This window comes from Acomys russatus, chromosome X (assembly GCF_903995435.1).
Source record: "Acomys russatus chromosome X, mAcoRus1.1, whole genome shotgun sequence".
Taxonomy (NCBI): domain Eukaryota; kingdom Metazoa; phylum Chordata; class Mammalia; order Rodentia; family Muridae; genus Acomys; species Acomys russatus.
In genome coordinates, this window is record NC_067169.1 from 113,749,478 (window position 1) to 113,764,308 (window position 14,831).

Below are 14,831 nucleotides of genomic sequence, written 5' to 3' on the forward strand. Positions count from 1 at the left end.
ATCAGAGGACGCCGTTCAGTCCTTGCCATTTACCAAGGTGAGTGTCAGGCGCATCACCCATTCCAGGACACCCGGAATACACTGAATCGGGCCACCTCTTGCAATTGAGCCTGAATAGATAAGAAGCGCTCTCAATCCCCTCTATTTTATGTCAGAGAGGTGACTACCCAAGAGTCCCCTATGGGCCAGCAGAAGCATGCTGTCCAGCCCTTGACAAGGGAAACCTGAGGGCCCAGAGTGAGCATAGAAGGCACCATGGAAGTTGAGTAGGTTATTCCCCACCGTCCACCTTTCCCTTTCCTAGTTTAAAACTCAGTTTTCAACTAGCAGTTTGCAGCTTTGGAATGTTGTCAGTATCTCCAGGTGGGGGTGGGAGATGAAAGTCTTTGCCTGAGACTGTCTTCAGTTCCTATACAAGGGCAAAGCCATGTAGCCTCAGAATTTTCAGGGAGGTACATACTGGAAGTGTATATCAAGGGTACCAACAGCCTAGATTACAGACACTCCACATTTTCTGGTCCCAAATATTTTGATGGTAGTTCCGAGGGCTCATTCTCTGTGACTTGGCTGTACCCCAAATAGCTGGGTCACTTTTTATTTTGTGCTTTTATGGTTCTAGGACTCCTAAGACTCCTTATGACCCTAGAGCATCCCTTAAGAGAAATCAAATAACAGGACTTTTTGAGGGCTGTGAGAAAGTGGATGCCAGCAGAGTCCACTCTCCCTCTTTCTTTCCTCGCCAGGCCTGTGCATCCTCATTGCTGTGACTGGGACACTCTCCTGCCTACTGTTACCAAGGAAAGTCACAATGGACAATCCCCAGGATACTCATCACTCCAACCTCCCAGACTGTCCTCAGGCCCAATGGGAATTAGACAGTGCCCAGGCCACCATGGCTGCAGCAGGGGAGAAAGAAGTCACCATCTCAGAGGAGGTGTATAGTGGTGGAATACCAGGTTCTCCCCAGAGTCCTCAGAGAGCCCCCTCTCCCCCTGTGGAAGTGGAAATGGCTTCCATTCCTGGGCTCCCATCTGATGAGGCGTCCATGGAACAAGTACAAGACATGCAAAACCCACTGTCAATGTTGCACAGTGCACTGAACATAAAAGCGTATGACTTGGTATACTTTCTGGTTTCCAAATATGAAATGAAGGAGCTCACTAGCAAGGGGGAGATGCTGGAAGCTGTTGGCAGGGAGTATGAGGACTACTACCCTCTGATCTTTAGTAAGGCCTCTGAGTGCTTAAAGCTGGTCTTTGGCATTGACATGATAGAAGTGGATCCTGTTGTCCATACCTATGCCCTTGCCATTGCCCTGGGGCTCACCTATGATGGGATGCACACTCCTGTCGAGGGCATGCCCAAGACAGGCCTCCTGATAGTTATACTGGGTATCATTTTCATGCAGGGAAACCGGGTCCGTGAGGAGGTGATCTGGAACATGCTAAAAAACGTAGGGTTGCCCAATGCGAGCGATTCTTACCTATGTGAGGATCCCAGGAAGCTCATCTTTGGGGATTTTGTACAGGAAGGGTACTTGGAATACAGGCAGGTGCCTGGTAGTGATCCTCCCTCCTATGAATTCCTCTGGGGCCCAAGAGCCTATGCCGAAACCACCAAGATGAAAGTCTTGGGGTTTTTTGGCAGCGTAGCTCAGACTGATCCCAGAGAATACACTGAGAAATATGCAGAGGCTTTGAGAGAGGAGATAAAAAGGACCCAGGCCTGGATCGCCGGGCGGATGACACTTCTGGCTCTGACCCGCTCACGCTCTCGTGCACAGGCAGGTCCCATCTAATGTCAGGTCAGGCAGAGTCAGTCATCCAGGTACCAAGCCATCATTTGAGAGCTGGTGGGAGGAGCTGCGAACCATTGTAGTTTTATTATTCTGTTTATGTAACTTGGATTCTTGATATGCTAAAATGTTGAAGATCCACTAGTTTTAAGTCTTTAGTAATACATGTACTGTTGTTCCTTCGGGGTTGGAGATTCTTATTATTTTGAAAACAAGTGAGAATGACTGAAGTCCTAGTTCGTAACATGTCACAGATACCAGTGACATTGAAAGTGGAATTTCCTGGACAACGGGAAAGAACTTGGCATTAATTTGAACAAGAATAAAATTGTTATTTTTTGATTGTCTTACAGCGATTAGTCTCTCATTCTGGTTAACTAATTAAAAATAAAACTAAAAAACTTGAGTGGAATTTCTTACCCCTAAACCTTCACTGGTACCTATTCTTTGCAAGGTAATGTATTGGCAATGGGGCATGGCAGAAGCCAGATCTCTCCTTACCCATGGAAAAGTAAGATAGAGCACAAGCCAGGGCTATCATTTTCTGTACAGAGTGTAAGGACAGGATCCGCAGCCCTGTCGATACAGCTAGAGGTTCTTTCAGACCAGAAGCAGTAGAATAAGACGCTTGCAAAGGGGTCTTCTGGGCCAAGCAGCCCAGTGTCAGTACTGTAATCCAAAGCAGTTTGAGAGTCATGTGGACATGGTAGCTCACAAGGTCTATAAGCCCTGATCCAATCGATCTGATCCCAATATCTGACCCGGGAGTTCAGGGACACGTGAGGTGCACAGGTAAACAAAACACCCATTCACTTATTAGTGATTATTAGCTGTTAAGTAAATGAGAATCAAGCTGTAATCCACAGGCCCAGAGAGGCTAAGTAAAGTGGTGGGGTCACAGAAGGAGAAACAATACATTTTGCAGGTGGAGTCAGGGTAGGTGAGGACAGAAACTGGAGGGGCATAGAGGGAGGGATTACAGGGAGAGACAGCTAGAACTGGGGAGCATTTTGGAGGGTAGAAACCTAGTTCAGTGGAAACGTCCTGGAACCTATAAAGGTGACTCCTAGTAAATGGAGGATATGAAGTCTGAAGTGGCCATCTTGTAGCCAGGCAAAGCTTCCAGGGGCGGGATTGGGTTACATTTGGTTGAGTTGTTTTGGCTTGGGGTTCCATGGAGATACCCAAACAGTCCAGGCTGGTGCTAGAACAGAGATTTGCTTTCAGCAAACTGATAGTGGGTTCCTATTGCCAAGGACATCACATAGCACATTCCATGTAGAGAAGTTGACCTAGTGCAAGGAGTCTCCACTCCCACTTTCTAGTCTTGGTGTAGGAAGATACACTGTGGGCTACAGAAAGAGAAACCTGGACATGAACTCAGTCACAAACCCTTCAACCTACAATCTGTCCTGCCTGCAAAGTGTCCTGGGGCACTGCAAGGAGCACTGGCAATGAAAACTTGTGGGAGTGGCCAACCAATGCTCAGTTTAACTTGAGGCCCATGACACGAGAGGGAGCCCACACCCTACATTGCCTGGATGTTCAGCAACAAGTCAATGAAATGATTCCTAATGATAGTCTGGTATACTCATAGGTTGTTGCCTTTTGCTGTCACCATCATCATCACCAAAGAGGCTTTCTCTGCTTGCATAGGAGAGGGTATGTAGAGACCCACAGCCAGCCCCAAAGTCTCTATTTGGGCCCCTTCTCTAAAAACTCTGGAGACCCCCTGGAAGATGGGGAGGGAAGATGATTGTAGAAGTCAGAGAGGATGAAAGACACCATCAGAATATGACCCATCAAATCAACTAAGCAGGCTTTGCAGAGACTGAAGCAGCAAGCATGTGGTCTGCACCAGATCCTCCACATATATACTATGGGGTTAGCTTGGTGCTTTTGCGGGACTTCTAACAGTGGGAGAGGGTGTGTCTCTGACTCATTTTGCCTTCTCTTGAGACTTTTTCCTCCTATTGGTTCCCCTTGTCCAGCCTTGATACCCTGTTTTCTTGTTGTCTCTTGGAGGCCGGCTCTTTTCTGAAGAGAAAATGGGCAGGGAGGGGAACTGGGAGAGAAGGGAGGTGTGTGTGGAGCTGTGAGGAGTGTAGGGAGAGAAAACTGTGCTCAGGATGTATTGTATGAGAAAGAATCCATTTTAAATGTTTAAAATGTTAGTTTACAGAAATAGCAAATAAATTTTGGAGTAAGATTCAACTTCAAATTGTTTCTCCAAGCTTCCAGAAGTATGCTAAGCTGTGATTTACATACTGAATAATAAGTGCACAGAAAACAATGTGGAATTTATCAAAAACTAAACTTAGTATTTAACATTTTTTCAAAATGTGTTACTTGAAATAAAAATAATAAATATTTTAAAAAGGTCACCGCATGAATCAATCATAATTTGGGAACTGTCTGTGTCCACTTGTGGGTGTTTCTGTCCAAGTCTCAATACTTCCCTTAATTACTGCTTCTTTCCTAGGTCATGTCTCTTGTATCCACCCATCTATCTCTTCTGATTTTACTCTTGTCTCTAGAAACTAGAAAGGTTGCCCTGTCCTTCCTGCAACACTGAGCATTGCAGGTTCCTGCAGGAGTCTCCTGCCCCTCCCACAGCTTTCCCTTTTCCCCTGAGTGCAGTACACTATTGTCTGAGATACTCATATTGGGCTGAGATTTAGACACCTAGGAATCTATACATTCTATCTTCCCAGATAGCTAGGAATACACACTGACTGGGTGGATAATTTGTTGGTTCCATGTTTATTAACCCTGATAGTGGGAGACTGTTTTGTTGGCAAAAAAAGGAGTTTGTCTCTCGGACAGATTTGTAACTTATCAGAAGACTTTGAAAGAGAGGTTGGAACTGAGACAATGGTGGTTTGAGGAACCAGACTGTGATGGCTGGTTTTATGTCAACTTGATACAAGCTAAGTCATCTGAGAGGAGGGAACCTTAATAAAGAAAATGCCTCCACAAGATTGGGATATAGGCATGCCTGTAGGGCCTTTTCTTAATCAGTGATTAGTGGAGTAGGGGAAATCAATTGTGGGTGGTGGTGGTCCTGGGTTCTAGGAGAAAGCAGGCTAAGAAAGCCAGAGGGGGCAAGCCAAAAAGCTGCACTCTTCTTTGGCCTCTGCATCAGCTCCTTCCTCCAGGTTCCTGATCTGTTGGAGTTCCTGTCCTTCCTTTCCTTACCTCCTTTAATGATTAACAGTGAAATAAAAGTGTAAGCCAGTTTACATCACATACATGTGTCACCACCTTACACATGAGTCATTTCTCTTTACTGGGGTCCTGCCACAGCACAGCACACCTCGCCAGCCACTTCTGTCATTTTCTGCATCACAAAAAAAGACCAGTAGAACATGGTGTGGTCAGTATAGCTGCGTTTCAAATTGGCTAGCCTAATCCATTTTGTTTTAGATCTATGGCTACTTCAACTTCCAGAGGTATAAGCCAGAGCTCCTGGGGAATACTGTGGGGAGCAAATCTACTAATGTGGCTGTGGTGAGCATGGCACAATCTCCATTCGCAAGTGCAGGGCCACATCCAAAAATGGATGAGGCTTTTACCTACCAGCCACTCCCCTAGGTTACATAAGGCCAAGAAAGATGGCATGAAGTCCCAACAGGGGGTTCCCAACAAACAGACACCTGCAGGCAACCTTTCCCCAGGGCCTTCTAGTACACTGAAAAAGAGCAACATCCCTGTAAGTGCCCATGACAACTGCCCACCTCAGGAGACAAGTGGCCTGAGCAGAGAGGGCACATCTGATCATGGGACAGTTTCTCCATTAGCTACTGGTAAGATCGAAGGGGCAGTGCCTGCAGCAGGTAGCTCCTCAGCACACCTCAGGTACATGATGTCTATGTAGAACACTTGCCATTCCATCATGAAAGCTGACCTCTCAACCATCTCCCTAAGAGAGCCAGCTGAGGAAGAAGAGGAGGAGTGAGAGGAAGAGGAGGAAGGGGAGGCGGTGGAGGAGGAGAAGAGCTACTCAGGAAACATGTGTTTAATCTGTGCAATGCTCAAAAACAAAACAAGTTCATGAACTCACGGGCCACTAAAGACTGAAAAAGTCACCATTTTTCTGAAAATGGGCCAGTTTCAGTTCTTACTGCAATAAAACAAATCTCATGGTGCTGAATAAACATTTTAAAGTTGAGACCAGAGTCTACATGCTATGCTAGCTAACCCTTGGCACTATTCCAGAGGCCCAGGCTTCCACACCCTTGGGTCAGCCTTGCCCTTCCATGGACAGCAGCCGCAGTTTTGTGCCCGCAGCATACTGGCTGCAGAAGGCTATAGCTACTGACTTGGTGGTGTCTCCTCACACTAGTCAGGTATCTGGAAGCAGGAGATTCCATTCTCCTGGGCCCCTGCCCTCTGCAGATGTTTCCAGGAAGTTTCTGAGCAGCAGCCAAGGGTCACAGCCAAGCATCCCTTAGCCCTGTATAAGCACACCTCAAACTACTGCTTGTCTGCTAAGAGATGGACACTACTTTACCCTGGCCTGGGAGATGCAGGTCTTTCCTCTCAGCACCTTGGGGTAGGAAATTGCCTGACACATGAGGAACACAGACACTAGAAACTTTGCAAAGGAACTTTCAAAAGGTTACTACAAAATGTCCACCATTTAATACTATTTTTTCGGACATGGTTGCTATGTGTAGCCTTGGCTGTCCTGGACTCCATTTGTAGAACAGACTGGCCTAGAACTCACAAAGATCTGCCTGCCCATGTCTCCTAAATATTGGGATTACCTTACCTGGCCAACTAATACTTCATAAATCAACCTCAAGGAATTAGAGCTATATTTAGGGTTTTCAAGATGAGAAATGGATGGCATGTATCCTTCGCGAGCCAAGGCACACTTCCAACGGAGTAAAGGCACTGTTGAATGATAGCGCATCCCATCTCCTGTTCATGCCTCTTTGCCTGTCTTTCCAACTCTATACACTGTGCTTTTGTCTGTCTTTGCTGTCTATGGTGTCTAGAAAGGATATTTTACCCTCCTTGGGACACTGAATATTGTTTCTCCCTGCAGAAGTCTCCTGACTCTCCAACAACTCACTCTCATCCCGGTGGGAAGCCATGGCTCCTCGTAAAGGACATACTTTCTAAACTTGGTCCAGACTGATTTTATATATCTGGTCATTTCTACCCAGAAGCCTATCCATTCTGCATCTCATTGATCAGGAAGTAGTCTATGGCTGCAATAGAGTTTGACTGAGTGTCGTACTTGCAGCTGGGAACTGGGTATATAAGCAAACGGATGTGCCTCTTTGTGTGATCAGGCCCTAACGTCCCCTCAAGTGAGAGATGTGCAGCAACCATCTACTCAACCTCATTTCCTAAAAACCCTACTATTTTCTTTGGAGGTTAAAAAATAATTTCCCTGGTAGACATGCCGACTCCAATTTGAAGGGAAAACATGCTTCATCAATGCTTTCATTGTGTCCTGTCTGGAGCCTGCCCCATAGGAAGTAACTGGCTGTCAGTGTGACTAATGCACCTGTTCAGGTGTTCCAGTAAGAAGGGTCATGTGGAACATGTGAGACTCACAGGTGAGTAATCATCTGAAGGAGAAAATTCTCAGTCTCCCATAGGATGGGTGATATTGCAGAGGGCAGTAAGGGAAACTACTATTGACTGAAAAAGCTGGGCATTTCCTGTTAGCTTTCACATGATACCTTCAAATGAGGTGGATAATATAGGACTTGAAAGTATCTGCTTAAATCTGGGCATGGTAGTGAATGCCTGTAATTCCAACAATTGGGAAGTGCAAGAAGGGTCAGAAGTTCTAGGCTAGCCTGGGCCACATGGCCTTGGATATATATGATCCTATTCCAAAAGATAAAAAATAAAAAGATTTTAAAAATTGAAAAGCATCTGCTACAGAACTCATAAAAAGTCAAGGCAAGTCTTGTCTCAGAAATAGTGACAGGAGGCAGTATTGTTGCCTTACAAAACTGTAAAAGTTGCACTTTTACCTATAATAGCATTGGTATGTGTATTTCAGTTTTGTCACCATATTCTGAAATTCTAAAGCATTAATGTTCCATGATTTTTTAATGTGTATGTCTAGTTTTTGTTTATTTAATTTTTATATCCCGGCCAGTTTCCCCTCCCTTCTCTCCTCCAAGTCCCTCTCCCTACCTCCTCTCTTCCTCACCTCCATCCATTCCTCCTCGGTTTTCCTTCAGAATAGGTCAAGACTCCAATGGAGATCAACCAGGCATGTATATCAACTTGCAGTATGACTAGGCACCTCCTTTCCTATTAAAGCTAGATGAGAAAACCCAGTAGGAGGGAAAGATCTATGTGCTATAATTAGTCAAACCATCTCACCCAAGTAGACAGAGAGGTTGTTCACCACTTTCCATTTGATTATTAGAACTTATGTGCACATTAGTAACATGAATTATTGTATAAATATACATCCTTTATAATAAGAAGATAACATGGACATTGGGCTAAAGTAAAAGTATGTTTTTAAATAAATATTGCCAAAATTGTACTCAGAAATTATTGGTTACTTTATATTATCATAAACTTACAGGAGGGTTTCAATCCTGAAATCTTAATAGAACATCTGCTTTTTTGAGTGACATTTTTGAGTAATATATATTCTGTAAAAACCATATCCAAAAGCCTAAGTAAGAGAAAGGACAGGAAGACTTCAGTGAGTGAAGAGCGTTTCAAGGCTCTAGATAGAAACCATGTGGCAAAAGCCATCTAGGGAATCTCCAGGCTCCCTGCCACTCTGCCGTGTGTCCAGAGTCTAGTACAATGGGAAAAATATAGAGGAAGAAAAGAAGCAAGTACAGGGTACAAGGCTAGGACTGAGAATTCTAAGCATCATTTCTGTTATGAAGTCTCTGTGGGCAAGCCTGTTGGATGAGTGGACCAGAAGCCATCCAGACACTCCACCTCCTTCACAAAGTCCTCCTACCTACGTGATTGATGTACTCATATATAATCCAGGATAAGCAACATCTTTTATTCACTGTAGTGGTTCATAAAACTCTGTCCTGTATGCAAGACCTGGAAAATATCCTAGGTCCTACTGGGGACTGGAAAATAATTTCCTATGCTCAGTGGAGCTACATTGAACCACACTATGTAATAGAATTAGTCATCATGTGATGACTGACAACTGAGCCATGCTAAAGATATCGTCATGATAAAGACATCACAATAAGCAGTGCCAAGTAGTATTCAGTTGCATGAGATTGGAACACTAAATGTAGAATGCCTGTGGCTAGTTATTTCACCTTTTCAGAGAAGGGCTAGCTTTGCACATCTTTCTTAAATAGGTTCCAATGGTATTTCTGCCTCAGACTTCGTCCTGTGGCTTCTGAGTTCTTGGCATTACCTGGAGCCAGCCATTCTGTGGCTGTGGCAGCTGACCTACATTGATCACAGCTACTTGTCTGAGATAGAGGGTTGTCCTAAAGTACTGACATTTGAACATCTTAAGAAAACTCACTAAGATGGCATGGATTTCCTTCTTAAGATAATGGGGTTACATAGGATACAATGCAAGAAACACGGAAACAGTCTTTTTAATAGCATTGACATCTTTAAAATACCATTTGGCTTGAAGAATAAACATCCCCAATGATATGGTCAGTGACCATAGGCTATTAGGTCTCATTAGGATAGCTTACTTCCCCTTCATCTGTGTGCTGCCAGGCCTCCACAGCAAGTAGAAGTGATCAAATTGAGGGCATCAGAGTTCACGTCAGAGGCAGTTCCTGCTCTGCCCACAACTGTGGAGAATGAGTTGTCCATTGGCTAGATTTGAACAGGGGGCCTAGGTTATCTGTATTGTCCTTGGTTGGTGTAACATTTTGTACAATTTCCCTGGGTCCAAGTTTGCCAGTCTTGATGGTCTCCTTGTGGGGCTCCTGAACATCCTGGATCCTTCCATGCCCTCATTCTTCCATACCACTTTCAGCACTCTGCCCAGAGTCCAGCAGTGAGTTCCTGATACCCACTGGGTAGAATAACTCAGAGGACATCTATGTTGGGCCAATATCCACTTATAAGTGAGTATGTACCATGTGTATCTTTCTGGTTCTGGGTTACCAAACTCATCATGATCTCTATGAGATCCATCCATTTGCCTACAGATTTCAGTATTTCCTTGCTTTTAATAGCTGAGTAATATTCCATTGTGTAAAGGTACCAGTTTCTTTATTCGTTCCTCAGTTTATGGACATCTGGGTTATTTCTAGATTCTGTCTATTATGACTAAGGCTGTTATGAACATAGTTGAGCAAATGTCTTTGTAGTATGGTGGAACACCTTTCAGGTATATGCCCAGTAGTGGTATGGCTGAGTCTTGCAGTTGCACTATTCCCAATTTTCTGAGAAATCACCAGATGGATTTGCAAAATGATTTTCCCATGTGCACTCTCACCAGCAATAGAGGAGTGTTACCCTTTCTCCACATACTTTACAGCATGTGCTGTCACTTGAAATTCTTTATCTTAGCCATTCTGCTAGGATGTGGTCCTTGGCAATGGGACCCCACTATCAGTTTGCTGAAGGCAGCTCTCTGTCCTAGCATCAGCCTGGTTTGTTTGGGTATCTCCATGGAACCCCAAGCCAAAAACAAGCAAGCAAACAAACAAAAAACCCAAACCTCAGCCAAATGGAACCCAGTGCCACCACTGGAAGCTTTGCCTGGCTACAAAAGATGGCCACTTCAGACTTCATATCCTCCATTACTAGGAGCCACCTTCGTAGTTTCCAGGACGTTTCCACTGCACTAGGTTTCTACCCTCCAAAATGCTCCCCAGTTCCAGCTGTCTCTCCCTGTAATCCCTCCCTCTACGCCCATCCTGTTTCTGTCCCCACCTACCCTGACTCCACCTGCAAGATGTATTCTGTTTCTCCTTCCCAGGGAGGTCCATGTGACCCAACCACACCCCGAGAGCCCTCCTCTTTGCCTAACCTCTCTGGGCCTGTGGATTATAGCTTGATTCTCACTTACTTAACAGCTAATAGCTACTCGTAAGTGAACGGGTGCGTTGTTTACTTGTGCACCTCACGTGTCCCTGAACCCCAGGGTCAGACATTGGGATCAGATCCCCTGGATCAGGGCTTATAGACCTTGTGAGCTACCATGTCCACATGACTCTCAAACTGCTTTGGTATACAGTACTGACACTGGGCTGCTTGCCCCAGAAGACCCCTTTGCAAGCGTCTTATTCTACTGCTTCTGGTCTGAAAGAACCTCTAGCTGTATCGACAGGGCTGCAGATCCTGTCCTTACACTCTGTACAGAAAACCATAGCCCTGGCTTATGCTCTATCTTACTTTTCCATGGGTGAGGAGAGATCTGGCTTCTGTCATGCCCCACTGCTAATAAGGAACTCTGCAAAGAATAGGTACTCAGTGGAGGTTTGGGGGTAAGAAGTTCCACTCAAGTTTTTTAGTTTTGATTTTAATTAGTTAACAAGAAGGTGAGACTAAACATTGTAAGACAATAAAAAAAATTTATTCTTGCTCAAATTAATGCCAAGTACTTTCTTTCCCATTGTCCAGGAAATTCCAATTTCAATGTCACTGGTATCTGTGACATGTTACAAATTAGGACTTAAGTCCTTCTCACTTGTTTTCAAAATAATAAAATTCTCCAAACCCGGAACAACAACAGTACATGTATTACTAAAGACTTAAAACCAATGGATCTTCTGGTAAGAGTGTTAACATTTTGGAATATCAAGAACCCAAGTCACATAAACAGAATAATACAACTACAATGGTTCCCAGCTCCTCCCACCAGTTCTCAAGTGGCATGATACCTGGATGACTGACCTGCCCGTGCACGAGAGCGTGAGCGGGTCAGAGCCAGAAGTGCCATCCGCCCGGCGATCCAGGCCTGGGTCCTCTTTATCTCCTCTCTCAAAGCCTCTGCGTATTTCTCAGCGTATTCTCTGGGATCAGTCCTAGTTATGCTGCCAAAAAACTCCAAGACTTTCATCTTGGTGGTTTCAACGTGGGCTCTTAGGCCCCACAGGAACTCATAGGAAGAAGGATCACTACCAGGCACCTGCCTATATTCCAGGTACCCTTCCTGCACAAAATCCCCAAAGATGAGCTTCCTGGGATCCTCACATAGGTAAGGATCGCTCTCATTGGGCAACCCTATGTTTTTTAGTGTGTTCCAGATCACCTCCTCACGGACCCGGTTTCCCTGCATGAAAATGATACCCAGTACAACTATCAGGAGGCCTGTCTTGGGCATGCCCTCGACAGGAGTGTGCATCCCATCATAGGTGAGCCCCAGGGCAATGGCAAGGGCATAGGTATGGACAACAGGGTCCACTTCTATCATGTCAATGCCAAAGACCAGCTTTAAGCACTCAGAGGCCTTACTAAAGATCAGAGGGTAGTAGTCCTCATATTCCCTGCCAATAGCTTCCAGCATCTCCCCCTTGCTAGTGAGCTCCTTCATTTCATATTTGGAAACCAGAAAGTGCACCAAGTCATATGTTTTTATGTTCAGTGCACTGTGCAACATTGACAGTATGTTTCGCACCTCTTGTACTTGCTCCATGAAAGCCTCATCAGATGGGAGCCCAGGAATGGAAGCCATTTCCACTTCCACAGGGGGAGAGGGGGCTCTCTGAGGACTCTGGGGAGAACCTGGTATTCCACCACTATACACCTCCTCTGAGATAGTGACTTCTTTCTCCCCTGCTGCAGCCATGGTGGCCTGGGCACTGTCTAATTCCCATTGGGCCTGAGGACAGTCTGGGAGGTTGGAGTGATGAGTATCCTGGGGATTGTCCATTGTGACTTTCCTTGGTAACAGTAGGCAGGAGAGTGTCCCAGTCACAGCAATGAGGATGCACAGGCCTGGCGAGGAAAGAAAGGGGGAGAGTGGACTCTGCTGGCATCTACTCTCTCACAGCCCTCAAAAAGTCCTGTCATTTGATTTCTCTTAAGTGATGTTCTAGGGTCACAAGGAGTCTTTGCAGCCCTAGAACCGTAAAAGCCACAAAAAGAAAGTGACCCAGCTATTTGGGGCACAGCCTAATTGCAGAGCTCGAGCCCTCAGAACTTAGCAGCCCTAGAACCATAAAAGCCCCAAAGAGAAAGTGATCCAGCTATTTGGGGTACAGCCAAGTCGCAGAGCTCAAGCCCTCCGAACTGCCATCAAAATATTTGGGACCAGAAAATGTGGAGTGTCTATAATCTAGGCTGTTGGTACCCTTGATATACACTTCCAGTATGTACCTCCCTGAAAATTCTGAGGCTACATGGCTTTGCCCTTGTATAGGAACTGAAGACAGTCTCAGGCCAAGACTTATCCCCTGGAGATATTGACAACATTCCAAAGCTGCAAACTGCTAGTTGAAAACTGAGTTTTAAACTAGGAAGGGAAAGGTGGACGGTGGGGAATAACCTACTCAACTTCCATGGTGCCTTCTATGCTCACTCTGGGCCCTCAGGTTTCCCTTGTCAAGGGCTGGACAGCATGCTTCTGCTGGCCCGTAGGTGATTCTTGGGTAGTCACCTCTCTGACATAGAATAGAGAGGATTGAGAGCGCTTCTTATGTGTTCAGGTTCAATTGCAAGAGGTGGCCCGATTCAGTGTATTCCCCGTGTCCTGGAATGGGTGACGCGCCTGACACTCACCTTGGTAAATGGCAAGGACTGAATGGCGTCCTCTGATGGTCTGAGGCTAGTTTCTTTAAGCCAAGAGCCTATCTCTGTGAGACAAAGGGAAGAGGACATGAGGTGAGGGGATTCATCTCTGCTCCCTGGGTTCTCACACAGCTGACAGGAGGGCAGGTCGTCTCACGTGTTTAGGTGGTGGGACTCCTTTAGTCCTCACCTTGAGTCCCGGCACTCCTGAGATCTTCCCTCTGATGACTCCAGTCAAACTCCCCTTTACCAGGTCTTTCAGCTCCCTGAAACCACTGATCTGCAACCAAGACACGGTCCTCGGAATGACAGACAGCCCTACCCAGGACTGTGGGGATCAGGTATGTGAGGAGTGTTTGTGGGGCCCACGACAGGGATTTCCTTCACTCATCCATTGGTGGTCCTTACCTGGACCTTGCAGGTTCCTGGGAACCCGTTTTTAACTAGGGTCCGCACTCTGGTCAAGTTCCTAACCTCCTTGATATCCGAGCTGGTGCCACGTCCCTTCACATCTGGATGGATTGTGCTGCTGGGCTCATCTCTGTTGAGGTCGAGATTTCCTAAGTCCACCTGAGGGTCACTCATCAGACTTGTCCTTCCTGATATCTCTCCTTATGACCAGATGACACATTACACCTCACCCTACCAAAGACTCCCACCATCCTGCCCAAGGGAGAGAAGTCAGCATAACCCTTGGTGTTTCTGAGTGTTGTCCTCAGAACCCGGGCAGGTTGTACAGCCCTTCTTTCTGTGCTATGGGCACACAGGGCCTGCTGAAGTCCACATCTGGGATGTGGCTGATCCTGGGACTCCTCCATCTGCTCACAAGTGGTTCCTTCTACTGACCTGAAATCACCCCTAGGACAAAGTCATCACCCCCAAAGAAGTAACAGCACGAATGATGAAGCATACAGGAGAGTCAGACACAGGACCCACACAACCAGGGCTCTTCTGGCAACATTAGTGGGGAAGGCTAGGTATTATATCTCTTCTTTTGGGAAGAGCTGTGCTTTTTCACACCTTTAGTTGTCACTATGGTAACTCACCTAGATTGCTTACAAATGCTGAGAACCTCCTAGGGCAACCTTGATGTGCCTCCTCCACTGCTCTGATAATATCCTTCACTGGACAGGCTCACCTTCCTTGGAGAGAAGACAGACATGATAATAAAACATGTCTCTATACCTGTGGGTGGGGCTTCATAAGGCTTACCAGAGCAGGACCAACAGCAATGGCAATGCTGGATTATGTACAGCCTGACTGACTATATGGGGTTTGCCCTCCTCAGCCAGTCCTTGGAATTTCACCTTGACTGTTAATGTGTCCAAGGACCTCTTTAGTCTGTAGACCGCCTTTTTTCCGT

The 14,831-nt window shown here is 45.8% G+C and overlaps 2 protein-coding genes across 2 annotated transcripts; one reads left to right on the top strand and one right to left on the bottom strand.

The window, feature by feature from the left end:
• The first annotated feature begins 808 nt into the window (after positions 1-808).
• On the top strand, positions 809-1,798 carry LOC127185481 (melanoma-associated antigen 10-like). The gene has a single exon (XM_051141926.1). The coding sequence runs from the start codon at positions 809-811 to the stop codon at positions 1,796-1,798; it is 990 nt and encodes a 329-aa protein (XP_050997883.1).
• Positions 1,799-11,603: 9,805 nt separating this feature from the next.
• LOC127185483 (melanoma-associated antigen 10-like) lies at positions 11,604-12,611 on the bottom strand. The gene has a single exon (XM_051141927.1). It carries the CDS (start codon positions 12,609-12,611, stop codon positions 11,604-11,606), a length of 1,008 nt encoding a protein of 335 aa, XP_050997884.1.
• Positions 12,612-14,831: the final 2,220 nt, after the last annotated feature.

Bases quoted from the DNA above. Each gene is read 5' to 3' on its own strand.
- LOC127185481 (XM_051141926.1), top strand. From the start codon at position 809: ATGGACAATCCCCAGGATACTCATCACTCCAACCTCCCAGACTGTCCT.
- LOC127185483 (XM_051141927.1), bottom strand. From the start codon at position 12,611: ATGGACAATCCCCAGGATACTCATCACTCCAACCTCCCAGACTGTCCT.